The 27,155-nt window shown below is 38.5% G+C and overlaps 1 protein-coding gene across 1 annotated transcript in view; it reads right to left on the bottom strand.

Annotated features, from left to right (window-relative positions):
* Positions 1 to 378: 378 nt before the first annotated feature.
* The window catches only part of hhip (hedgehog interacting protein), a 40,989-nt gene continuing 14,212 nt past the window's right edge, over positions 379 to 27,155 (bottom strand). Inside the window, exons 5-13 of the mRNA XM_051894732.1 lie at positions 21,953 to 22,104; positions 20,885 to 21,058; positions 20,620 to 20,763; positions 19,423 to 19,544; positions 17,991 to 18,114; positions 17,208 to 17,338; positions 15,658 to 15,742; positions 3,096 to 3,244; positions 379 to 2,982 (exon numbers count right to left, since the gene is read on the bottom strand). Of these exons, the coding sequence (XP_051750692.1) occupies positions 2,786 to 2,982; positions 3,096 to 3,244; positions 15,658 to 15,742; positions 17,208 to 17,338; positions 17,991 to 18,114; positions 19,423 to 19,544; positions 20,620 to 20,763; positions 20,885 to 21,058; positions 21,953 to 22,104 (1,278 nt within the window). The 3' untranslated portion in view covers positions 379 to 2,785. The remainder of the gene's footprint in view (positions 2,983 to 3,095; positions 3,245 to 15,657; positions 15,743 to 17,207; positions 17,339 to 17,990; positions 18,115 to 19,422; positions 19,545 to 20,619; positions 20,764 to 20,884; positions 21,059 to 21,952; positions 22,105 to 27,155) is intronic.

Raw genomic sequence — 27,155 nt, 5'->3', positions numbered from 1 at the left:
GACAGAACTGTTGAAGGTGACTTGACATTCTACACTTGATGAACACTGGGAAATGTTGACCTTTTTGACAACCTCTAAGTGTACCTTTCTGTACCTTGATAATAGAAGAAAATTTGGATGGTGACAAGAAATGAGACACTTCCCAGCACTAAACCAGAACAGATACCAGATGCACATGTAAACTCTGATAGCTTGTATTAACTGGGAAATATTGTATTTTTTATTTAGTTTAGCAGGAGAAAACAAAGAATATGCATGTGTGTATTACTGCAGACACCCTACAGACTGATATAATAATGTTTATGAAAAACCACCCATATCACATATTCTGAACAAATTGGATCAAATTTTAGAGAAAAAAAGTAAAGGAGTCATTCATTAAGTTCTCAAACATGCTATACACTTTAATAAACATATTGATATTTCTGAGAAGAACCCAAGATAAACCTAGTTATTTACAATAAATGACCATATTTCTTCACATACAACAGTAAAAACATTGTAGACAACTTAAATAACTTTAAGGCGTATCTACTTAAATAATAAAAGAAACAGGGTTACTCTATTCACATGACACCTTCCCAGCAGCTCCAATGCAGATTTCACATTAAGTGCTAAAATTATAAGAGTAGATTTACAGCTTGGATTCCTTACACATACTGCAACAAAGAATGCTAAAATGCACTGAATAGAAAGTAATAAACACACGGGGATTGTTGTTAATTATACTTGTCTTTGAGAGAAATATGTGATTATACTACAAACATTGAATACACCTGACTATTTTAGAGGGGGCTGTAAACCTTCAATGAGAAGAATCACATCAAAAAAGGGCTCAATGAAACATTGTTAATATTCCTGACCTCGCTGGTTACAAATGAGTCTAAAACTGAACAGAATGTACTAGTGGTCTTGTATTAGTCTAGTTTCAGTTGTATTAGTTATTCAGTAAATAAAACTGCTGATCTGATGAGGAAATATGAAGTATTTCTACTTGAGTTGTAGTGAATTTGCTAGTTCGTCTACTGGATAGAGCTCAACCAACAACTTCTATTGTGTGTATAAAACATTTTTTTTTTCGCTCTATAAAGAATCAGTTTTTAGAGGGATACTATGGGGTCTTTATGACATGATATAGCATATTTAACAGTCTCTTCTATTCAATCATGAGCAGATTGACTAAAATAAAAAACGGGCTCTAAAATTATAGCTTGAGCCTCGTTTTAGAGAAACATCACATAGTCAGAAGGAAAGATCTAACTTTAATTTTTTTTTTCTGTCAAAGCACTCTTAATAGTAAGAGAACAATGTTATAGATTTAAATCAGATTTTTATATAAGTTGTAGCTTCAACGGAACTGTGTAAGTATCTCTAAGTAAAATACATAAAATGATTTTACAGGCTTAATGCAAAACTGCTCCTCTCCCATATATTATTCCTTAAAAAAATAAACCCTCCTCTATTAAAACAATGGCAAATCTAAGTAGTACTTATCTCAGTACAGTACTATATGAAATGTACACCAGTCACCAGTCTTGTTCCCTTTTGTATGTGACAAAACTGAATATGGTTTGGTGTTTACAAAAAAAATATGGAGAACATTAAATGAAGCTTCCCATTGTGACTGTCAAATAACCTTTGTATTTAAAGTGAGACAAAAGCTGTAGTATTTGCTAAAAACACCTTACGAGGGTTTTCCATATGAAAAAAAACAAGATTCTGTGCTTGATATCTCACAGAAAGAAGATATATGAACATTTTAAAATATGATAAGATATACAATTTGCAATGAAAGCAGCGTGCATGGTCATGAACAACTATAGGAAAATAGTATAGCTGATACTGCAACTTTAACCAGAGCAGTTACCTCTTTAGGTTAGTTTCTCCACAAACCAGTCATCTTAATTATTAAATTAATGTAATAAAAGTGACTGTCCGAACATTCTTAAAGATTTACATTTCACTTTAGTTTTCATCTAAATGAAACATCAATGGGATACAACCAATATTCAGTTTTGACTTTGCAGGATCCTCATTGATCGTTTCAGCAATTATATCAAGATAGATGACATTTTAGCAGATCCATTTTCTAAACTGCATGTAAACTGGCATCAAGTCCCATCAAAATGATTCTCCAGTTATACACAGACCTGCTGGATAAGACTAAGTCTGTTGTATGGTTTTGTGGCTGTACTGACAGCTACTTCCCCTCCCTTCTTTAAACAACCTGTGAATCCATGGCAGTGATTTTCTTTATGGTACAGTTCAGTTTGGTAGACTGTCTGTCCATTTAACTTTCCTAAATGAGCGCTGTTGACTCCCTAAAATCCCAATTAGTCCTGTAGTACAAACCGGTGCCCATGTTGGGGTTGGACCGAACATCCGAGTTGGTCTCATGTGGGGCTTCCAGTGCTTTGTGAGTCCTCTTGCCAGGACACTTGACTTTAAAGTGGACCAGACTTTACACACCATACCAGCAGTAAAAACCGGAGAACCCTGCGTGGTACCTCCAACATGCGACCCCTTTAGCTTTGTGCGCTGAGGTTCCATTGGCCACCCTGTTATTGTTTTACGTGTGTATTTGTGCATAGGGGTGGGAGTGCAGATGGTGTAGGGGAGCATGAAGATCAAAGCCTGTGGCTCATGAAAATGGTGGTGGGAGAAGAGGATCAGGTGAGGGGCAGTTGGAGATTGGGGATGGTGTCCTGAAGGCAAACTCTGAAAGGCCTCCATAACGTTCAGTCTGCCAACCGGTGAAGAGCGCATTATCATCCTGCCCTGCTTTTTATACAATATAACTGGTGAGGTCCAGCAGGTAAGACGTCATGTCAATGATGTGCTCCAGGATGCTGTCTTTCTCACCGTCCCCTCGTGTTCCTCGCTCTCCTTTCTCGCACTGGTTGCCGGAGAATCCTTCCTTGCAGAGACACTTGTTGGGCTCCACGCAGACCCCACCGTTGCGACAGGCGGGTTCGCATTTGGCTGCGAATGACATGCAAAAGCAGAAATAAGTTGAAAAAATGTTGAAAGAGGTTGGATGTTTCATGCAATTAGAAATTAAAGACAGAGGGAAAATGCTCTGATTGACTCTGTACCTCGTAAGCAGAAGGGGCCCTCCCAGCCAGCACTGCAGCAGCATTTGCCAGTGGGTGTACAGTGGCCGTTCTTGCATTCACGGGAGCAAGCGGTGCTTAGCATCTCTGGATCCTCCACCGGCCGTCTGCACTCCTTAGGGACCTGTGGCCTGCAGGAGTCACAGAGCATTGATGGTCAACTAGGGTTTCTATTTCTCTCACTCTACACACAGACATGTTTTCCCTTCCAGTTCACAAATTAAACACTCGCAAACATGCAAACGCATAGTATTTCATAATGCCTTCATAAAGCATAGCATTTCATAAATAAGTATATACGTGGAAAACTTGTTTAGAGACAAATGAGCCATCTTATGGTGGGAAGACGTCATGCTAACTTTTGAAATATGGAGTGATTTATTCAGGAATGTGCAATATACAGTATCAGTAACACATCAACATTAGAATTTTTTTTTCTTTGTTTAATCTTAAGACTTTATCAAATGTGAAAATGTACTGTAAGTACATTAAGTACATAATATGTGATGCCTATGTGATGACTGAATGTTCATTTTTAGTGCATTATTTTTGACAAACAGTACAGAATGTTAATATCAGCCATTTGTCCAATATTGGTTTTAAAATAAAAACTATTATCAGCTTATTGGTATCATCCATAATTTTTAATATTGGTGCATCCATACACAAAGACTACCTCTCAATTGTCTATCTCTCAATTGTTGCGTCTGATTTTTATCGCTGAAAAAAATATATAAAAAATGCTGATCTTTTTATATGCTGTTGTTTCACAGAAACTTTATACAAAATAAACCATTGACAATTACTAGAGTACAAGTAAATATTCACCAAAGGTATTTAAAAAAACGAGTAGTTGACAAAGTTGACAAAATGTTTGTACTGTGAAATTAGTGTTCATTTAGGTTTCATCTGGCAGTCTATAACAGAAGTTCTGTAAGTGTGAGAAAAGATGCTACTTTGTATGAACAGTCAGACAGAAAGAGAATTATTGATTTGATTAGTGATCTTTGTGGATTAAATATTCTCACCTATACCTATATCACCTAAAAATTAATTACCTCATTTATAAAATGTTGCGCAGAATCCGTCCTAAATTTGATCTTACGATCATTTCTCCGATGTGTGTACGTGTGATTCATAGAATGAATGTACGCACAGAAAACGAGCATACGCCGCTCTTTCCGATGTGAAATCTATAAATCGCTAATTATCTTGAACTTGCGTGCAGGTGAATGGTTTCAGTTCTCCGCATTTTAAACGACACCTAATTAATGTCATTTACATATAAAAGATCACCAGTCATCGTCCAAATCCTTAGCGAGCTGCAAGAATAGCTTAGATTTCCAAAAACCTGCAGTAATCGAGGAAAAGAGTGTATGTCTGCTCAGACCCTGACGTGGCGCTAAGCACTTTTCCACATCAAAGACCGTTTTTATAAATATGAGCATTGGCGTGGATTTAAGCGTACACACACTCTAAGATCAAATCTGTGCGTACGCACGCTTTATAAATGAGGCCCAATGTGTGTGGAAATTTAATGCACTACGAACAGTTTGTGCGCAATACCTACAATCCCACAACAAAATTCAGGCTTTGCATAGCAATGTCTGGAAACAATAAGGCTTTTGTGCGTAATGAATTTCAAATGCAAAACCTCAGTGTCAAAGTAAGTGGCTTGTGATGAACCTGTCCGAAGTTCGGCTCTCCAAACATTCTTATGCATCACTCAGCTAAACACACTGCTTAATGAGCCAGGCAAATCTCTTGAAGGCTGTCTATTAGTGAGCAGCAGGGCTGTTGACATACCCAACAGGCCAGCACACACACAAACACACTGTAATTGGACTCCAGTGAAGCAGTAACTCTATGGGAAACAGGCTCGAGAGCTCTTGGTGAGTTCACATCCTGTGTATCTCACTAGAGGTGGTGTATTGGAAAGTTAGGTGGCCAATGATCCTGTGCTTAACGCTGAGGGTTGTGGAAAGAATGGAAGTAGAATCACAGTATTTAAAAGTGAAGTGTGTCATTTTTTCTATGTTAAAATACTAAATGCAGTTTAATGTGCAGAGACTTTTGAAGAGTGTACAAACTGTGGGCTTATGCAACACCTGGCACAGCCGGTATGAAAATACATACATTGACAGGCAGGTTGGAAATCGTATCATTGCATTCGGACCGAATGCAATAATTGGACAAACCTTTTATTGTCCTACGCCTTCCACAGACAATATATATATATATATAAATACATTTAGACCACTTAACTTAGTGATTGCTATCAGAATATGAAGAGACTTTCAACCAGCATAACAAAAAATGTTTCTGGAACAAATCTCTTACCTGCCTTAAAAGGACTATCAAATAGCCTATCGGTTTTGTTGGTTAGATGCAAGCAAATCACGTGACGCATCCTGTTGGATCCATTCCAGTGTGGTCATTGTGAACAAGGTTAGAAGCAAGTAAAGAAGCTGCTTTTGTGCTCAGTTAAAGTGCTTTAAGGTAAAGTATTTAGTAAAACTATACTATCAGATATTATTCACTGAATGTCATTATAGGACAGAAGATTAGCACAAATACAGTAGCTAGAACTTGTGAATTGACTTGCTAGCTAGAGTGTGACGTGCGCTGTCTAATGATTGTTGTTATAGCCGTGGGAGCTGCGGATAATTCACGGATGGGTGGGTCAAGTGAAAACTGAATGTGTGTCAGTATATTCGATTCGTGCGTTCGTTCTTAAAGTGACAGCAGCTTAATAAACCTGCTGCTGTCTGTCATTAATGTTAATCAAGAAACAAAAGAGAAAATCACTCACTGCTCCTGACTGAATAACTTCAGTATCTTTATAAGGATCATCAATCTATATTTAATTCATACAGTGAGGACTGTGCAGTGTTTTTTCATTTGATTATTCAAAATATGTATTATGTCTTACCTGAATGCTACTGTTAAATAGTTGTTAGTGCTTTTCAAATGCTTTGGATATTATATAGCAAAGAGAGCAACTCTCTCTTATGTGCATCTAACTCCACTGTTACTTTGTATTTTTGTATTTTCAAATTACAAATTACTTGTATTTTAACTAAATACATTTTTCACAGCAGTATTTTGTATTTTATTTAAATACATTTGATGAGTAAGTATTTGTAATTTGTAACTAAATACGTTTTGATGTATTTGTGCCCATCTCTGGTAAACAATAATTACATTTTGCAGTTCTGTTTCATGCCACTAGTGGTGCAGAAGTTACCTTTAATGGTTCAGACTGAAAGCCCAGGATTGAAAGTACTTCATCCCAGTTTGCTACACATCTCATATCAAGCTACAGTACCAATGTACCGACAAACCTCATTGGTACTCGTGCGTCAAGCAAGCATGGTTCCATGTTTACCGTATTTGATGAGCTCTATGTATGTGCGTTCGTCAATTTTTATAAATGATTAAAAGGCAAAATTATATCTGTTCATCATATAAAGTGATTGTATCTCTTCAGAAGACTTGGATTAAACTGCTTAAATCACATGGATTACTTTTACTGTTTTTTGTGCTTTTAGATGCATGTACATTTTTACTGTATGGACTTTTATGGCTGGCATAAAAAATTATTATGTTCATTTGTTTGAAGATAAATGAAAGTTATGACGAATGATGTAAAAGAATGACATGACGTAAATGATGACAGAACTATACTTTTTGGGTAAGCTACTCTGTTAATACATGATAATTTAGGATATATATCTTTTTAATATAATATATATATATATATATATATATGTACAACAGTTCTTTCTGGTTCTCGAATCTGATTGGCTGAGAGCCGTGTGATATTCTCCTAGTATCTGCACTGGTACTGTTTCACCATTTGTATCACTCCGCTTGCGGAGACTGTCATGGCGGTCGAGCAAATCTACCATATTTTTTTAGAAATACTACTGTTGTTATGATACGAAATGTAGTTAAAAGAGTTTTTTCGGCGAGCATTTAATTATTTAGACCTAAAATATGTGACTCATATATAAACACAGGACCTATTTTACAATTTTTTTGACGCTTTGGCAGATGCGAGCTCCAGGCCGTCAGTGGCCGTTCAGTGCTCATGTACCCACAGAGAACAGCTTAATCTCGGCCAGTCATTCGGGTATTTGCCGCTGACTCTTATGTAGATAGTGGTTAAAAATATAATTAATTTGGGGTATATCAAACAGGCAATCTTTGGACTAAACTATGACTTGTTCCAGAGCAAAACGATTTGGGTTAAAGGGAAAATTTAATTTTATAACTTTATATTTAGGCTACATTTAACTTAAATCCTGTACTGGAGTGCTACTTTTGTACGTTTGACTGAATTGTTTGATTGTGTTTGCCTTTTATATATTGTTGTTCATTTAAATATTGTTCAATAAATATTATTTTATATGAATAATATGCCATATTTGGTATTGAGAAAGGGTCTGTCAATAGTATCAGTAAAAGTTACATTATTACGCCATTAGATGGCAGCAAAGACTCTCTTTATGAGTGAGTCAGAACAAGGAAGTTGTTTTAGCACTGTGGGAACTTTTAAAAGGGCAAAGACAAACATGTCGCGTTCCTCTGCGGACATTCAAACTGATTTTTTTTATAATGGATATAATATTATGGACATCGACCTGAAGAATGAATGCAGATACTCGTTTAGTCGATCTCTCTCTCCTAATACCATAATACTCTACATAATACAATAAGCTTCAATGAAGCGACTCAATGTTCCTTCATTACTAGTTCTGAAGTGAAGTTTTAGAATTAGTAACGGAGGCTCAAACTGTCAACTTGAGATTTGAATCCATGGCGGAAGGAAGTAGTGCTGCACAAAGGAGGGTTTTTAAAGAAACTCCGTTGTTGTTCTTATTTATTTAAACACTCGTGCCATCAAACTGTTGTATAAACACAATATCACACTTGTAGCCATGCGATATGGCTGTATATCAGCACGCTGTGGTTACCTACGACCGAATCACAGCCGTGCTGATATACAGCCATACCGCACAGCTATTCGTGTGACATTGCATATATATTACATATTTTAACACAGTCCCATAGTCCAGCAATAACACAAATTGTTTTGACACATAGACTACAACAATTTTGATTAATTGTGATTGACAGTCCTATTTCTCCTGCTCCACCAAGGCAGTTGCCGCTCCTGTGCACATTTGTTTCTATGGAGCTGGCAGGGATGCTTACCTTGTCATGGCAACAGTTCACAATGAAGTGTGATATTCCAAACATCAACTGAACTTGCTAATTTGTTGACAAGAGATGCCAACAGGTTTAACAAACTGAAACAAGTTTAACCAAACCCAACAACCGTTGGATGTTGGTGCTCGTCAGGACAGTGTGAACCAGCCTTAGGAGTGTCTATGAGAAAATGGGTTGTTGGATCTCTGAGTTTCCCTGACAGCTTTAGTGACTGATGGCAGGAATAGGGTGGTAACAAGGGAATTCTGGCAGGATGCACTGGGGGGTCTGGTGGGGGAGCAGTTCCCATGCTCCCCTCTAACACTTTCAGCACCCATATCAGGTCTCCCTTGTCTTTCATCCACACTTTTTTTTGTTTTTTGTGTTGTTGTGACAGGCTGTTACGTTGTTAAAAACAGAGAGACAGAAAAGATGAGGAAGAGAAAGAAATAGAGATGGATAGTGAAAAAGAAAGAGAGGGAGGGAGGGAAAGAGGCGCTCCCTAGAGGATTGGGCTAACACTGTTAATGACGTCGGGGTCAGCGGCGCTACTAAACAGTTTGTATTACTGGCAGGGTGGCCATGAAAACAACACCTGCTGCCGTGGCACTTGACAAAGACAGCTGGGTCAACAGGCACTGTGGGAATGTATCAACTCTGTGAGGCCACTTGCATAAAACACAGACTGATAAATTAAAAGAACGCCCCAGCTTATTAGTTTAAGACTGTCCTGTAGCTTGAATGGGAGGTTGAACACATCAGCTGCCCAGCCACTCTTTTTGTCCATCCAAGGATTGTTTGGCACAATATGCTAGCCATACTCCCAGTTTTCCTCCCTGTTATGCATGCTCCACCTAGGGAGAAATCATCTACACTGAAGCTGAGGAAGTCGTGAAAGTTGTGGATTTTTTGGTGCCGCTTATGCTGATTTTAGAAGTAGTAATTTTGAATTATGTGGAATCAATTTGGATGTGTAGCTGAAAGCATAATTAATAAGCCACAATATTTCACAACTGAAAATGCAAGGGATGGAAGACATGTAGAACTTGGTGAATGAATTCAATTCTGTGGAAATCTGCAGTACTTTCTGAGGAATTCGGATTCCGTGTGCGGCCACTCATCCTGTATCTCTGAGCTTTGCTTTATAAGACAGTTTAATATGTCTTGGCTTAACTTGTTGGCTTTGATAGTAAGAAACTGTTGAGTTATTTGATGAAAGCAAGTGCACGGGTAGAGGGGCGAAGAGCTGAGGAGTGTTCGAGCACGGCAAAAAAGGCTTCATCAAGGCACTCTGTGTGACTCCTCTGTCCTTTTTGTCATCTGTCTCTTTTGTTAGCACCTCTTTGTGGATACATTGTATCAAAAAATTTACTGTGTATTGTAGCTGTAGGCCATTCAGTGCCACCCCTAAGGGTCTTTGTCAAGGGGAGGAACACGGTTGTGAGCGGGAGAGATTTAGGACAGACCATGAAATAAAGGAGACTTGTGAGAGATGGGGACCAGGAGAATGTGAGCACTATTTAAAGTGTTTGTATATCTTGACACACACTTAGGCCTAGAGGAATTTGCAACCTCAATATAGCTACAGAAAAGCGCTTCTAAAGAAACTATTCAACACATTCAGCCAACAAAGTCCAATGTCATGGAAGATACATTTTTATATTTGCTTTCTGACATATCTTAAGTTCTGCCGCTCGAAAATGCAGCGAGTGAATAAAAGTCACTAAAGAAGTCACTCAACCAAAACCCTGCAATGCTTGCATCTATTTTAGTGAAAAAGCAATGAGAAATGTGTTTCTGTGATGCGTTCCTCAAACATTTCTGGCTTTCTGTGATACTGTATGTGTGGATGTTCTTATACAGATATCAGAACAGACTGTATATTCCAAAAACATTGCTATTAAGTTATCACTTCTTGTATCTTATATGTGATGAACTTTGTTTACAGAGCAACATTTTTTTTTTTTTAGATAACATTTCAATCAGCCGTGGCTCATCTGTAAGGACAGGTGGGGCAGATCCCCACCAAAATATTCATCCAAAACATAGAATTTTAAATAAACTGAAGCAATAATAAATTGCAAATGTGTTCAGCATTCTGCAACAAATATTTTGGGATTTTTTAGACTATTTAAGTCATAAAGTGAGCAGGATATATTAAAATTTAGTGCATGGCTTCGGTAGGCATGTATTATGATATTAAGCGGGGCAGAGGGTGCCTGAGCCATCCCCAGCTCTCCCACAATTTTCCAATGTAAATCTATGGTGAAAAATGGAATTGCAGCACGCTCTAATAGAGAGCCATTGGGGCAGATTTTAAAACTGCCCAGCTTATTTTCACATTACCTTGCATAAACCTCGCTCCAGACCAAGGCGATATCAATCGGCTTCAGCTATGTGTATATCATTCTGCATCAGGTCAGTAACATGTCTGTTTTCCTATGTGGAGTAACGTACCAAATTAATGAAAGTTTAAATCCTTTAGTTTAAACATGCTCATGTGAATAGCCTTTTATATAGTTCTGTTGTGTTTGTTTTAGGTTTGTTCTGAAAAATGAGTTTCTTTTCCTCACATAATTTCCTACACAACTTGTAACATTCTAAAACAACATTTGGAGGCAATAAACAATACATTAAGTCAATTGTAACATGGCATTCTATGAGCGTGTACTAAAAGCCTATCAATCAACATTTGAGCATTTAACACAAGGACATCAGAATTCTGCCAAAAGTGTTCTGCGTGTGTTTAGTGATTAGAATATAAAGCAAAATATTTATCATATACTAGCGCTAGGACCCAGAATTTGCCCTACCCAAATTCACAGTTAGGAGCTGCTACTGATTTCAATATTGAATACACTGGACTAGTAAAAAAAAAAAAAAAAAAATGGAAAAAGACGGAGGATGTGCGTCAGTTTATGTTTTATATTACCAAAAAAAAAAACAAAAAAAAAAAACAAATTATAAATAGTTCAGTTACTGGCATATTCTCAGTTATTGCCACCGGCCAATAAACAATCCTACAGTCTCTCTATTGTCCATTTTGGACATGCATACATTTCTATGTGCGGTGGCCTATTTATTATTCTACGTTAACGGACTGCTAAACAAACTCGGATGGGTGCAGTCATCCTGGTAAGGTTTACTGCAACATCTCAAATGCTTGACTTTCATATATGATATTTAATGCCCGCTCTCCGACCACACAGTTGTACAACCCAAAAGTGCAATGCAGCAGATCAAAATCGTAACAATGTGGCTATTTTAAAGCTCTCAACCCTAGCCAGAACGCAAAGGTTAAAGGATACAGGAAAGATGTAAATGTAGAAACTTGAAATAAATGCTGGACCACCCCACTTGACAGTGCTAGTCACTCAGAATTGTTATATCACCTCTTTTATTTGGTAATTAGATCACAAAAAGTGACAAGATGTATAAAACAGTGAACCCAACACCACAGGTCTGACAGACTAAACAACTCCAATCAATGGTGGAAAGAATTGTTCTTTGGAAAAATGCAGCAATGCCAGAAAACATAAATAAAGTAAGTTTGAGGGGCCTTGTTTAGGAGACTCATGGAAACATCTGTGGTAATTAATAGCATTAGACTTGGGTGGCACTGTCGTCACCTGGGTATACAGTGCCTTGCAAAAATATTCAGGCCTTCAAGCAATTTTCTCTCAATCCTTGCTGAATTCCTACATGTAAATGTTCTCGGCGATATCTGCATTTCATAGTTTCATAGCATAATGATTCAATATACAAAATCTTATATTTTTAAAAGTCACTTTTTGCAGTAATGTCAATCTCTATTTATTTATTAAATGTGATATTGGTTCATTCTTCCAGGCAGATTTGCTCCAGGTTTCAGTCTGGACTGGAAAAATGTTTGGATTAAGATTGGACTTTGACAGGGTAGGGCACTGACATTTATGTTACTGTAATTTCTAGCGTTTTTGCAGACTGATACATATTTCTCTTTATTGTTAACAAGACCTGCATTTCCACCACAGGAACTTTTCCCATGAACTAAGGACTTTGGAGTGGTACTCGACCGCAGGAACCAGGGTCTAAATGAAGTTCAAAGTAAAAATTTCCCCCTCAGAAAGTACCTGCTCGCTAGGTAGTACTTTTCCAAAGTTCCAGAACTTTCGGGGGTGGGACATGGGTGCTGAACATGCTAATTGGTTGAGTTCACGCAGCATTTTGATTGGTTGACTCCACGCAGCATTTTATTTCAACCACCATTTTTAAAAGTCTGTTGCGGTGCGTGCAGTAAGAGTTGTTTGCTATTCGAATCAACTATGGAGTTGCGTTCACACTTGGCGTGTTTAGCTCGATTAAAACGAACCGTGGTGTGATTGCTCTGTTAGTGCGGTTCATTTGAGCATGTGAACGCTGCCATCCGAACCCTGGTGCGCACCAAACAAGCAGACCGAGACCGCTGAAAAGATGGGTCTCGGTCCGCTTCCAAACGAACTCTGGTGCGGTTCGAATGATATATGAACGCAACACGGACCAAAGACATGTAAACGGAACCAAAAACAGGAAGATGAGACCCTAAAAAGGACAGAATCCTCACGCATATCGGTTTTTCTCGTCATAGTCGCGAGTTTGCCCATCACAGGCATCAGATGAGTCTCCACGCAGCAGATCGTTTGAGTGTGTGATGGAGGGATTCCTGCCGCTGTTTTGACTCCTTTACACATTTTATAAGCTCTTCACAAGTTCCCAGCTGGACAAAATACCATCATATGCAGGCTATGCACACACAACAAGCACATTTACTGCAGCACACAGCATTGTTTTGGATGTTCGGTAAGTTCCGTCTCAAAATAGGCAATACGTCATAAAATCTGACCAATCAGGTTGTGAATGTATCCCTATGCCTGTAGGTTCAGTATCTTTTGGTTCGGAGATAAAATTGCCAATATGAACGCTAATTGGACCAGGACTAAATGTTGTTTTTTTTTTTTTTAGTCCGGACCAAATGAGCCAAACGAACGGTACTACAAGTGTGCACGCACCCTAAAAATATGACAGATGGGCCGACGACGAGGTTCAGGCTTTATTGAGCTTATTTGCGGAGGACGAAATCCAGATGGAACTGGAAAGTTTCGCGCAGTCCTATGTCACCGGACTTAATCTTCACAGTACTTTAGATCATGATGGAAATGCAGACAGCAACAGGTCTGAGGGGGAAAAAAAGTTCCTGGGACAAATTGTTCTGAGTAATTTCGGTGGAAAAGCAGCTAAGATACCCATTTCGTGCTGATGAAACATAGCCACCCATGATGTGTTCACCAGCATACTTCACTGCAGGTATAGTGTACACCAAGATGTGGGCGGTGTTAGATTTATGCCACACATATTGCTTTGAATCTAGGTCTTATCTGGACCAAAACTGCAAGATGTGCCATCTCATGTTCCCCTATACCTGTCAGTGTTACAAAGAACTCTTATCTTATAATTGACTGGTGCACCTCTGCATGGTTTAGATACTGAACTTTGTAGCTTTTTCAAAGTGACCATTAGCCTTTCTGCTTCCTGTTTGTATGTTTAGAGGTTTAGAGTTTAGAGGAACAATGTCTGGGTTGCTTCCACTTCCAAATAATTGTGAAAAAAGTGACAGTCACCTCTTGGATATTCACTAGGATATTATTTTTAACTTTTCTCTGGAATGCTTTTCAGTTTTAATTTTCACAGCCTTCAGTCCTCACTTAAATAAGGATGTCTATTATAAAGTTTTTATCCAGAATGCTTTTTTCTGGATTTACACAAGACCAACTGAAATACAACTGTGTCCTCATTAGAAACATACAACTGTGTAAACTAACAGGTGGTATTATTGAATTATGGATCTGCAAATTATTAAAATGTGAGATTGAATACAACATGACATTTCAGCTTTTTTGAATTTCAGTGCTTTGTCATATGACAGACCAAATAAGCTAATATTCAGTGTACGATTTGTGCACAATTTTGCGTGTGACTAATGAACAAAATGTATTTTTTTGCTTTTTTTTCGTTAAATATAAAAAAAGAGATTCTATTCGAGTTTTAAATTATTTCACCTGATAATTGTGGGTAATTTATATAGTTCTAATGTTGTAAAAAGGTCCAGTAAAAGGATTTTGAATGGCGTAGAAAGCACAAAAACAAGTTTCATGAGCGATTGGTTTGAATTAGAGACTTGACAGATCTGCCTGTGCCTATTGTAATGTTCCTTTTTTTGGAAATGATATATCTGATCTATTAAACATGCAAACACTTTTGGCAATTGCTGTGTGGGAATTCATATGCTCATTTCTAATAGATGATATGCCTTTCATATGTACTTGGCTTGGTGAGAATGACATATTTTCAAGATCTATCATAAAAGTGGCTTTTAGTGGTATAAAACACACGGGGTAAATTAAGCCATATTGAAAAAAGCCCATGAGCATACAGAAATGATTAAGTCCTTTAACCGACTCCATTCACATTTGTTGAATCTCTTGCCGTGAACCCGTGCACATGTATGTCAATTGGATACATTTTGTTCGGCCGCAGATTCACCAACATATGAACGTACTCAAGGTTCTCAAGGAAAACATTCCCTCTGTTGAAGACAGGTGTGTAAGTCCTGTCAAAGCAAGGAAAACACCCAACCGACCACACAGGCTCACTAGTTAACCAGCGCTGTCCAAGCCAACTTGACTGTGTTGGTGTTAGAAACACGTTACACTAACATTTGGAAATGGTATGCTTACTCTCCAATTATGGCTGAGGTTTTTGTTGGCCAAGACCGGCAGTTGTGTGATGATTTGTTTAAGGGAAGCTAGACTCGTTGTGCATGTCTGTGAGTGAAAACGAGTAATGCTTTAACGGGATAGTTCACCCCAAAATGAACATTCTGTCATTATTAACTCACCCTTATGTCGTTTCAAACCTTTTTTTTTTTTTTTTTCTCCGTGGAACACAAAAAAAAGCTATTTTGTAAAATGTCTCAGTGTTTTTGTCCACACAATGAAAGTCAATGCAGTTCAATGTTGCTTTTGACTTTCATTGCATGTACAAAACCAGTTTTAACATTCTTTAAAATAACCTCTCTCTTGGTATGAACTAACCACACAGATGTGCAAACCATAGCATGTAAGAAAAATACCAGGGGATGTTTTGCAAAGCGGAATAAAAATGGAATTAATTATGCAAGTTTCAATATTAGCATTGCTCAGCGGTAACATCACATATTTCACATGCGAACAATGAAAACGGAAAAACAGAGAGGCTGTTGCATAAACTCTATTGTATACAATATGTTTCTCTGTGTATTCAAAGCTAAACGCACCTTTTGGGGTCCACCAACTTGTAGAGTTTTCCGCTGTGCGACTGTAACACCGTGCTTTTGCTGGAGGCGAGGATGTAGACCTCACCTGCAGAGGAAAGAAAACATGTAAGTCTTTGAGGGATCTCATTTGTCTTCTCTCACCTTCCTTCCTTCCTACTCGGTGCACTTGACACTGGGGTATGAGAGGGTTTCGAGAGGGGCTCATTAAATCCTCATGCAAGTAATTTAATGAGGAGCAAGCTTGCAGTACTGTGCACAGATTGTAAACATGTGTCAGGAGACTGCCATGTGGGTCTCCAGTACAGCCTTCCACTGAATCCCTCTTACAAATCAGTAACAAATGCTATCTCTCCCTCACAGAGGCCCACTCTTGGCAAAGCACGAGATTTATTCTCTGTCACACTTGACCTAGTGTTTGGATTCGAGAGTTTATGTTCCCTGTGATGCACTGAGCTGTGGGGATATTACATGGTGGCAGAAAGTACAGCCTAGCAGCAGCAGCGAGTGGGCATAACTTTGCTTTAGCAATGGACTGTCAGAGGGGCTGGCATCAAGTTCACATAAATGAACCCCATTACTATTCTAGTGTGCAAAAAATCAGTTGTTACCAATGTTAAATGTGCACGTAAGGAAAGGCAGGAGATTGCACATATAAACCCTATATGCTGACAGACTGCGCTGACCTTTGATTTCCAATCATACTGTCTGTCAGCAGCAAAAAAGAGGAAGTTATCTGTCAGGAAACTAAAGAAGTATGGTTTCATACCAGAATGTTCCTTGGAGGAAAGATATTTGAAAGTGGGAGGTAGGACAAGGGATTGGTTTTCTTTCTGTTCTGTATCATTCAGATGATTCTTGGATTCCAGCAGCATTTTTTCTCCTTCCTTTGACTACGGTATACACATTTTAATGTAAAACGATTGCTTCATTAGACCTTGTCTAAACTAAATAAATCCTTTGTTTGCTCTTTTGCGTTAGTTCTTTTGAGAAATGTCTGTACTTACACTGTACTGGTGTCATTAAGATTTTTGAAAGAAAAAAATACAGAAAAACACTAATATTGTAAAATATTATTACAATTTAAAATAACTGGTGTCTATTTAAAAAAAAATATTTTAAAATGTAATGAATTCCTGTCATGGCACAGTAGACAGTCATTACTCCATAACTCCTTTATTCTTATTATCCTAGATAAAAACAGTTGTGCCGCTTAATATTTTTGTGGAAACCAATTTTTTTTTTTTTTCAGGATGGATTCTTTGATAAACAGAAAGTATAAAAGAAGAGCATTTATTTGATATAGATATTTAGTTGTAACTATGTAAATGACTTTACTGTTTCTTTTGAAAAATTTAATGAATCCTTGTTGAATACGAAAAAAAAAAAAAAAAAATTCTTATTGACCCCAAACTTTTGAACAGTAACGTATATGCTTTGCGTAATATAGTTTTTAAGAAACCTTGACAGAACCATGAATAAAGGTTACGACAGAAGCACACAAAATTTGCGGTGAAATGAACACACATAAAGCTTATTGAGAGCTCACTGACCTAATTCATCTTCGCCAAACCCCAGGATGTGGCCTACCAGCGAGGAACCGCAGGAACTGCTAGTACCAAGACAAAGAGGCTTCTCTTGCCACGATCTGTCTTCTGAAGGCCTCTGGAGAATTCTGAAGTTCCTGAAACAATCATACAGTCAGAGGTTTAAATCATAAATACTCCAATACTCTTTGCTGCCTATCATTTACGATGCTTCAGATTTGAGTGAACATCTTGCTTGTTACAAAAAACAAAATGACATTACAAAACATTAGGGATAATTTACTGCTTTGGATTTCCAGGAACAATTTCTTTTCTACAGTTTATCTCTCACTGTTGACAAAAAAGGCAGGCTGATAGTGAAGGAGGATGAATTACAAATCAGTGCAAAGTGTGAAAAACATATACCGGCAGCCAATTGACCTGGCAGGAAACCTGTTCTCAATTTACCCTGAAAAAGCTCTTTTTCCTCGTTGGGGTATGTGGCAAGTCAGTGTGCGTGTGTTGGCACAGTCAAAACACAGGAAAGATGGCAGTTTCCTTTCGCAGTTGAATGATTACCACTAAACTCTAGCAGTGAGGAGGAATATAAAAATGGGACCTCAATATCTGTTTTTTTGGAAACATAACTATTTTGTATCTCTGACTGTGTTTATCTGTATATAAGATACATACGAGTTGTACTAGGAGTGATACAAGATAAGATATAAGTTGTACTAGGAGTGAAAAGATAGAAAGTAATTTAGCATAATTAATAATTTTAATATCACATCCTTTAATAAGGGAACATACCCATTTTTGTCTCCAAATACATAACTTCCATAAAGTCTTCTTGACTGACATCCCCTGTAGATAAAACCACCGACTGGGGTTGCACCTCCGTTTGACCCCAAGTCAAACATAGATGGTTCATTTTCTGTGGGCAGACACACCAACAACTCACTATTAAGAAATAAAAGCAAAACCAAGCAACAAGTCGACGTGTGGTTGTACATTTTACAAGTTTTATGGGTTATTTGAGTTAACATAAATGAATCCTAATCATCTGTATTGTTTAGATAACTCAATTTTACACATTTAACAAACTAAATGTCTTCAATCACCATCCTACATGTGTTGCAAAGTTGATTTATCACCATAATAACAGTTTTCTTTGTTTGTGTAAGGGATATCCATGTTTACCACAATCTGTCAAGAGACCATTAGCACTTCACACAGGGTGGTTTTAATTAGCTATTCCCCAGGCGGTTATAAAAACACTATGTAAACTTGATATGGAGGGCTGTATTCATTTCACTAAATGTCCTTATTAACGTTCAGTTTGAGCACTGTTAAGTTCACATTATAGCTCAAATAGATTAGGGAATGGATGCGAGAAGAACGGAGAAAGGGTGAGGTAATCCTACAATTACTATTGAGTGTTTGTGTAAATTTGTGTAAGTTTGTATGGCTACAAAGATTACAGCAGCTTAGGGAATGGCGAGTATTATAATGTTACAGTCAGAGCCCCGTAAAACAATAAAATGTGATTTAATGAAGTAAGTCATTCACCATGGTGATGGTTTAACATCGTAAATGGCCTGGTGTTTGGGGTAATTTGGCACACTTGTGAGTCAATCATTTGGGGGTTTAAATGCATTGGTTGGGAGAGAGCCATATTTGTTTGCTGTAAATGTGTAAGGAGTACAAGAAAGCCAATCCATTACTTTGGCCATAGGAAATTATAAATATCCACTTCTGGTAATGATTTAGGGTCTTAGTCAGCACGACTGAGAGATGAACTGCTATGTTGGTCATTCTGTGTTTCAACAAAGTACTAAATGACCATATAAACGCTCTTTGACAGCGATAAATTATATTGTTGTATATGAGCTTCTATAAAGGCCCCTGGAATGACAAGTATTTTTATATTTAAAGTGTGTTCTCACGTTATGAAACAATAGTATTGTAATGGTATTCTTGAATAACACGTTGATCTTTTTTTTTTTTTCTTTTTTTTTTGGAACGTACCCTCATTCCATCGAAGACATTCGATTCTCAGCATAAAAACTGAACATTATTTTATAACCAGTACATGGACTGACAATTTAATGCTTTCTGAAACACAATACAGGAACTTCTTGAGTGGTTGCCTGGTTGGAACTACTTGGCTTGTTGAAAAGCTTTTCTGCTTGTACAGTAATCCATCATGTTTTCAGAAACCAGCCACTTCTAACAGACATACCGTAGTCTTTTCCTTTGATGACCTGTAGGATCCTGCCTCTTGTCGTATTTTTGCCAACAGTATCTGTGCACAGGATCAGCAGACTCCCATTGGTGTCCATGCGGAGCTTATCCACTGCACACCTAGAACACAAAGTATTATTTGTAAATGCATTTCTCAAGACAGCGGCAATTTAAACAACACTGATATTTGTTATATTACCATTTATTTAATTATACAATATATAATTCTAATTCATAGGTTTGGCAAGGTCCCTTAATTCCATAAAAACCTTAATGCTATGCACACAATTACATTCTAGAGAACGGTGTGCTTCCACCTTTGTGCTAACAGTTTGGGTGGGCTCTTTTCCAAAGCGAGGTTCATAAAGAAATGATTTACTGTGTCTGGTGTAGAAGAACTTGTCCAGCCTGCACAAAGCCCAGACCTGAGCTCCAATGAACTGGAAGCCAGACCCCATCGTCCAACATCAGTTTCTGACCTTACTGATGTTTAAAGCCCAAAATATACTTCACTTTTTACGCGTATGTGAGGGTCAGCGTACAGTGCGCGTGATGCGAATTTCGTCATCAGAATAGTATGTGCATACTGTACGTGCGCCGCCGGATTTTTGTGGGTCGCACATGCGCATTTCATTTTTTTGCAGTAATTCGTTTATCCACAAGGTGGCAGCCGTGTCAATTCACAAGGTAGTTGGGAAAAAAAAAACAGTATAAACAGAACAGACCGGAACGCATGCAAGCTACAGCGACAATGGAGAGCTACACAGACAAGAAATTGTCCTTAGAAAGTATTGAGGTTTGAGGTTAGAAAGTACCCTCATTTGTACAACTCTAGCATGAAAGAATACAAAGATGTTTACATGGGTTGTAACTTGTGGCGAGAGATTGCTCGAACACCTGTGTTCACGTGACAAATGAAGTATACTTTGCAAGGTTGCGCGTTTGACTGTGTGCGTACGCGTAAAAAAAACGAAGTATATTTTGGCCTTAAGTCTGAATGGGTGCAAATTCTCACATCCATTTTACAACATATAATGGAGAGCAGCTGTTAGGGAGGACAAACTCCCAAATTATCAATAGTTTTGAAATTAAATGCTTGAGAATCAATGTGATGTTTGAATGTCCACTTACTTTTGGCTATAGTGTTTTGTTTTGTTTTTTTAGAAAGGAAAATAAGTGAAATATTTGACCTTACCTTCCTGGGTCATGCAGTCCATGGGCAAAGATTTCAGGGGGCTGATTTGTGCTGTTGAAATAGGGGTTGTTTCTGGGTATAGAGTAGGGCGTACTACAACTATCTGTGTCCACATCTACCCGAAGGAGAGATCCTGTGAAATCACTAAGGCAGAAAAACACTCCACTGAACATATTTAAAACAATACTGTAATCACTATTTAGCATCATAGATTGACTCATCAATAGTGCCTGATTTATCACAGCTACTGCATTCAATACGGTACCTCAGACCATCCATCTCCTCCATATCGTCCAAGGTGATCATGCCATCACCTAAAATGATGTGCAGAAGCCCATCAGGCCCAAAGAGAAGCTGCCCTCCCAGATGCTTTCGGTGGAGCTCAGCTACTTCCATTAACACCCGAGTAGTCCTTGTATCCACCTGGTTCGGATTTTTCCTAAAACCAAATATTACAATAAATTTAAACACAAATCTACATCCATCCATTTTCCAAAATGCTTGTCCTGTGTAGGGTCGCAGGGATGCTGAAGCCTATGCAAGTGTCTCAGGCCACAGAAAACTAAATACAAAAATACATTAATATATATATACATATATATATATATATGTGTGTGTGTGTGTTTTATTTGTATTTTTTATCTGTAAAATTAATTGTAAGATATAAAAATATATTTTAATATATTTAAAGTTTAAAAAAATGATGACAAATTGCCCCTAAAAATCGAAATACACCGAACACCGAAGAAGAAAAAAAAAGAAAAAGAAAAGAAAAGCCTGATTATAACTCCCAACCAGATGACACTGGCAAGCTTGGCATCTGAAAGGCTCATTTACAATGTGATTAAGACGAAATGTACACTTCAGCTTGTTTTGTTAATGCTGGGTGTTTTGCATTGCAGCTGGAGAGCAAAACACAATCAGAATGGATGTCAGCTTTCGTGATAATTATATGTTGTGATTACATATCTCTATAAAACATTCATCACTGTCAGTGAAAGCATTTCATGAGGAGCTTGGCATCTCAAGACAGATCCAAAACCACATGGAAAACAAACATTACGCATGCACGTCCATGTGTAAAGTGTTTGATCCAAGGCCCTCACCACATATTGACATTGGGGGGGACCAAATGTGTGGGTAAAGCATGGTTTTGTCATTTACAAATGACCCCCCCCATTTTTTTGAGACAATTATACATACATACATTATCTATATATATATATATATATATATATATATATTTTTTTTTTTTTTTTTTTAATCAAGAGGGTCATTAGACAATATCTGAATATGGGTTAGTTTGGTCAAGCTGTGACTGGTTTCCCATTACCTGGACACCGTGTACTCGACTACACGAAGAATGTGGTCGTGTGGTCCGATAGCCCAGCGCTCCTGGTTGGTCGTGTAGGAGACGTAGAGCTTTCCATTTTTCTTATAATTGGGGTGGAATGCAAGGCTTAGCAAGCCCCTTTCATCTCCTCCCTGCAAGTCAGATGGGGTACACAAAGAATCCAGAAGTTAATTATGTCCCTTTTTTAGATTGGGCTGGGCTGCAAAATGCTAAAGCAGTGCCTCCCTATGTCCCCCTCTCTCTCTCTCTCCTTTTTCTCTCTGTGTTTCTCCATCTCAGTCTCTCTCCATATGGGGGCCAGTTACCCCATGCCCTCTTGCCCCCTTGCTTTTTCTTACCTCCCCTCTCCTTGACTACTGCATTACAAATGATTATAAAACATTTGACTTCAAGCAAACCCCCTCCACACCCACCTTTTCACCAACCCTGTCTTGGTTATAGACGCTTGTATTTGGGGCCAGGCTCCTCTGGGATGCCCAGGCCCTCCTTGTGGCCTCCATTGTGCAAGTGATTTGTGTGTGTAATCTTTGGGGGATATCCGTGAATGCAGTGCTGAGTGGCTGAAACAATTCATTAGCTCGCTCGCAGTTCATAGAGAGCACAAAAGTCCAGGATTCCTTTAGCCCCCCCGTCCACCCTCTTTCCTCTCTCTCTTTTTTATTTTTAAACCCGTGCAAAATTTGAGAGAGGCAAGAAAAAGAATGGACAGAAGGGGAAAAAAAACACTCCCACTGTCTTGGCAACAAGTTGGAAAACATTGAAATTGCTTGTGTAATAGGTAAAACCTCTCATCCCGGAGGCAACTACATGAGTTGTCACTACTCTGGTGGTCCACTCATCATAGCCTGTTGTAATAAGCAGCTATGTCGCTTTAGTTCCTGGGGAAAGTAATAATGTTGGGCTTTCCTCCCTTTCATCTTTCCAACTTTGTTTTCTTTCTGGTAACACAAATGAAATGAATGAACGGATTGCTAAGCGTATGCCTCATGAATGAAGGAACAAATCAATGAATGAACAAATGGGTTTGAGGAAAGTCTCTGAAAAGTGATTATGATTTAATGCTTTGGGATAAGACATAACAGCAGTTTAATGACAACACATACACTAACAATTTAGTGATACTGGCTGTCAAAATAAGTAAACAAATAGAGTTTTCATGAAATTAGCTGGCTGTGCCATCTCTGCAGCATTCCTTTCTTATTTCTCACAGGAATTTAGCAAAGAGAGGTCTTCTGTGGATTGCTGAAGTTAACGGTGTGGTTCAGCTCACGGTACACGCCAAAACATACAGATCATAAATTGGTCAGAGCAGCTCTGTTGGGCTGTGCTGAAGTAATCCAATTCGGATAGGCTTCAAGTTCTAGTGCTCCATCTCTGGAATGCTCCAGAGGAGTTCGAATTGGATCTGTAGGGACAGGAATAATAACACTCAGGAGGCCTCTTTAGTTGACCACAAAGAGCAAAAACATGAGCAAAACTTTGTGATGCCCATTAAATGTCTGTTCTACATTAATCAAACACAAAATGAGGTTGGGTTGAGTTAACAGCAGGTTGATATCATTTATCCTTTCTCTGCATTTTCGAATGAAACATTCTTCCTTTCCCCGAAACTCCCTCCCAACATGTTGGACTCCTGATGCACTGACCTGAATCCCAAAACAAACACAGAGGGAGCAGGTCAAGTTAAGAATTCCAGAGAGTCGTATGATCTCAGGCCAGGGACCACCAAAGAACAACTGTAAATTAGCTGAAATATTAGCTTTTGCTAATGATCGTTCCTTCAACAAGTAGGCACAAAAAAAACTTTACTTTTCCAGGCCCATTCCTCTGGGTGCTACCAAAAACTTAATTAAGAGAAGACAAACTTCATGATAGCCTCCCTCCATCCATCATAGCAGATGTAGGGCTATGTGTACAAGCCTCAGCTTATTTGCAAAGCTAGTACACACTGTTCCACTGTAGCAGCCACGAGAACTTTTGATAGACATTTAATCATGGTAACACTACAGCATGCTGATGTCGATAGGAATGCTTCAGCTCTGCAATGTGGCTTTAAAAGAGGTTCTACGCTATGTTATTGTAAGCATTCTGTGCATTGCCTGTTGCTTTGACAGTCCGAAGATTAGGTTGTAACAGCTTCTCAGCAAGAATGCTAGTGAGAATACATCAGGGTCAGATGAATTTGCAGACAGGAACAGAGCACCATCGCCTCCCTCCTAGCCCCCCCACCCAACCCATCGGCAGCTGCTTGCCTTTCAGGGCTTGATGCATGGCCTGGCTTGCACATTGTTTCTGAGCACCTTTTGATCCTTATTGGCTCAGGCAATCCTACATAAAGAGGCATTCCACCCAAGCTGATTGGAGAAAAACAATGTGTGCCTACCTCAAAGGCAATCTGAAATGCTCACACTAATTCAGAGCTCCATTTAGTTTAACACAATGAATCCCAAGACCCAAGTCAAATCCCCCTCCTCCACCTGTTAACACACATTAATCCTGTGACAGCACTGGAGTTCTGGGTGAGGATCGCTCACTTTCAAGCAGTGAAAAGAGCAGATCGAATCGTAGGATAACATTCACTCATTACAGCGGCAGCTCTCTGGAGCAATCCACAAATCTTCTGAATGGCTCTATCACAGGTGCTCATCCTGTCTCGGGGGTCCTCGCAAAGTCTAAACCTCGTCCAGGAACTCAGAGGAAGCTATGCGAGATGACAGCGAAGCAGCGGCTGTTTCTCAAAGAGAACTGTTAAAAGAGTCAAAGGACGAGAGAGGAAAAGGTCCATTTGTCAAAGCTAGGATACTTATTTTTTGACAGAGTCAAGAGCCCTCCTGCTCGTCTAGCTGAAAGAGCTCAACAGCTGTGCGTGTCAAGTGACAGAGTGCACAACATGCTGTGATCTATTTGCTTCGGCAAGAAATAGTTTTTTGCAGCTGGACCCCTTGAGTTAGCTGATACACCACAATGGAACTACGCTCACATTGCGTGCAGATGTCTTCTTCACTACTTCTAGCAAGGACAACAACAAAGCAGTACCATACTTGTGTACCTATCACGTCAACATGGACTGAATCAGTGCTATTTCACACAAATAGTTTAGAAGATAAACACTTTAGGGCGCTGAAATCCTACGCTTCAGGATTTTGCTTGTTACTGTATGACTCTTTTTCAGCATCTGGAACACGGTAATGAGTTTGCAAGACATCCCAAAATAGTTAACTGGTAGTTAACTATTTAAGCACCAATGATAGCGCTCTTCGTTTACTTTATTTTAAGGTGTCATTGTTACAGTGTAATTATATATTTAAGTACAGAATAATATTACTTAACAACATGTACTTACTATAGGGTTAGGGTATGATAAGGGTTTGGTTGAGGGTTTGTTGCATGTAATTATGCGCAATTTACTGTTATTACTATTGTAAGAAAATGTAACAAGGACACTGTAAAATAAAGTGTTATCCACTCTTCCTTTGCTGAAACCAGTTCATGGTAGTCAGGCTGGTGCAGGATTGCGCTTGACGACTTGCCACAGATGTGTAATAAAGTATTTGAAATAAATCAAACGGGACCACAATCATATGGCATGCTTCCACAGCAGCCAGTGCAATCCACCTTGCGAGATCAATGCAGCAGAAGCAAAAAGGCAAAGATGTCTCCGCTGGGCCAAAAACAAAAATGTATTAGGTATTTGATCTTTGACTCTTTCATTAGAAGATCAGAATTGAGACATTTGGGTCAGTGACAGATAAGAGTGTCTACGATAAAGAAAAAGAAAAATCTTTCAAAAAAAGCTTAAAACAAATATGGTTTCATATGGTTTTAAAAGTATCATTTATGCAACAATTCTCTAAAAATGTCATGTGGTGTTAACCATTAACTAAAAAGTCATATTTTCCTAACACCTTGAATAGCTTATGAGTTGCATTTAAGTTTTTGGAGAGTCATACGACATGACATTTTACATCCTTACCTAACCTTGCCTTGTCATAAAAAGGTCAAATTATCTAATATTTTAAAGGATTAGTCTTAATACTTTGAAATGAAAATTAGCCCAACCTTTACTCACCCTCAAGCCATCCTAGGTGTATATGACTTTCTTGTTTCTGACGAAGACAATCGGAGAAATATTAATAAATATCCTGATGCATCCGAGCTTTATAATGGCAGTGATAGGGTTCAATGAGTATGAGCTGAACCAAGTGCTTCCATCCACATCCATCCATCATAAATGTGTACTCCACACAGCTCCGGAGAGTTATTAAAGTCCTTCTGAAGCGAAGCGATGCATTTGTGTAAAAAAAAAAAACATATTTAAACAAGTTATGAAGTCGAATATCGAGCTTCCGCCAGACCGCCTTCCGTATAAAAGTTACGAAGAAAGTGTAAACTGGCGTCGCGTCAATTACACTTTTTCCGTAAGTTTAATAGGGAAGGTGCATGACATAGCATAAGCTTTGTGAACTGCAAGAGGTTTACACTTTCTGCGTTCTTTGAATACGGAAGGCGGTCTGGCAGAAGCTCGATATTCGACTCGATCATATAACTTGTTTAAATATGGATATTTTTTTACAAAAACGCATCGCTTCGCTTCAGAAGGCCTTTATTAACACTCCGGAGCCGTGTGGAGTACACGTTTATGATGGATAGATGTGGAACAAGAAACAAGAAAGTCATATACACCTAGGATGGCTTGAGGGTGAGTAAAGGTTGGGCTAATTTTCATTTCAAAGTGAACTAATCCTTTAAGAGATATATATGTCCTCTCTTATGATATAATTTTTATTGTTTTCCCCCTGCATGTTTCTGCTCATTGATTGAACCACATAACTTTGATTTGGTGGATAAAAGTCTGTTAAAATGTTATGGTATTTATGAATAAATTTATGGATCTGGGGGGAAAAAATGAGAGAGGGGAGATGACCAGTACATGGAGGAAAGGGTGTCTTTGCTTTTCAGTACAAAACTTCTAGCAGTAATCTGAAAAGCGCACAAGTCGCACAGAATATTTGATAATGTAACACAGTGTGTGTGTGCGTGAGTGAAGAGATATGGTTTCATCAGAGAACACCCACAGTGCTCTGGGAGACTCCCTCAAGTAGACAGAGCATTGTTTTCAAGCAGTTTGGCTTAATTGGCAGTGAGGGGATTGGGCTTGAAGGAAATACAGAACATTAGAATC

The sequence above is a fragment of the Ctenopharyngodon idella genome, chromosome 1 (genome assembly GCF_019924925.1).
Source record: "Ctenopharyngodon idella isolate HZGC_01 chromosome 1, HZGC01, whole genome shotgun sequence".
In the NCBI taxonomy this organism is placed as follows: Eukaryota; Metazoa; Chordata; class Actinopteri; order Cypriniformes; family Xenocyprididae; genus Ctenopharyngodon; species Ctenopharyngodon idella.
The sequence above is the reverse complement of the archived record's forward strand: the minus strand, read 5'-3'. Positions and strand labels throughout refer to the sequence as shown.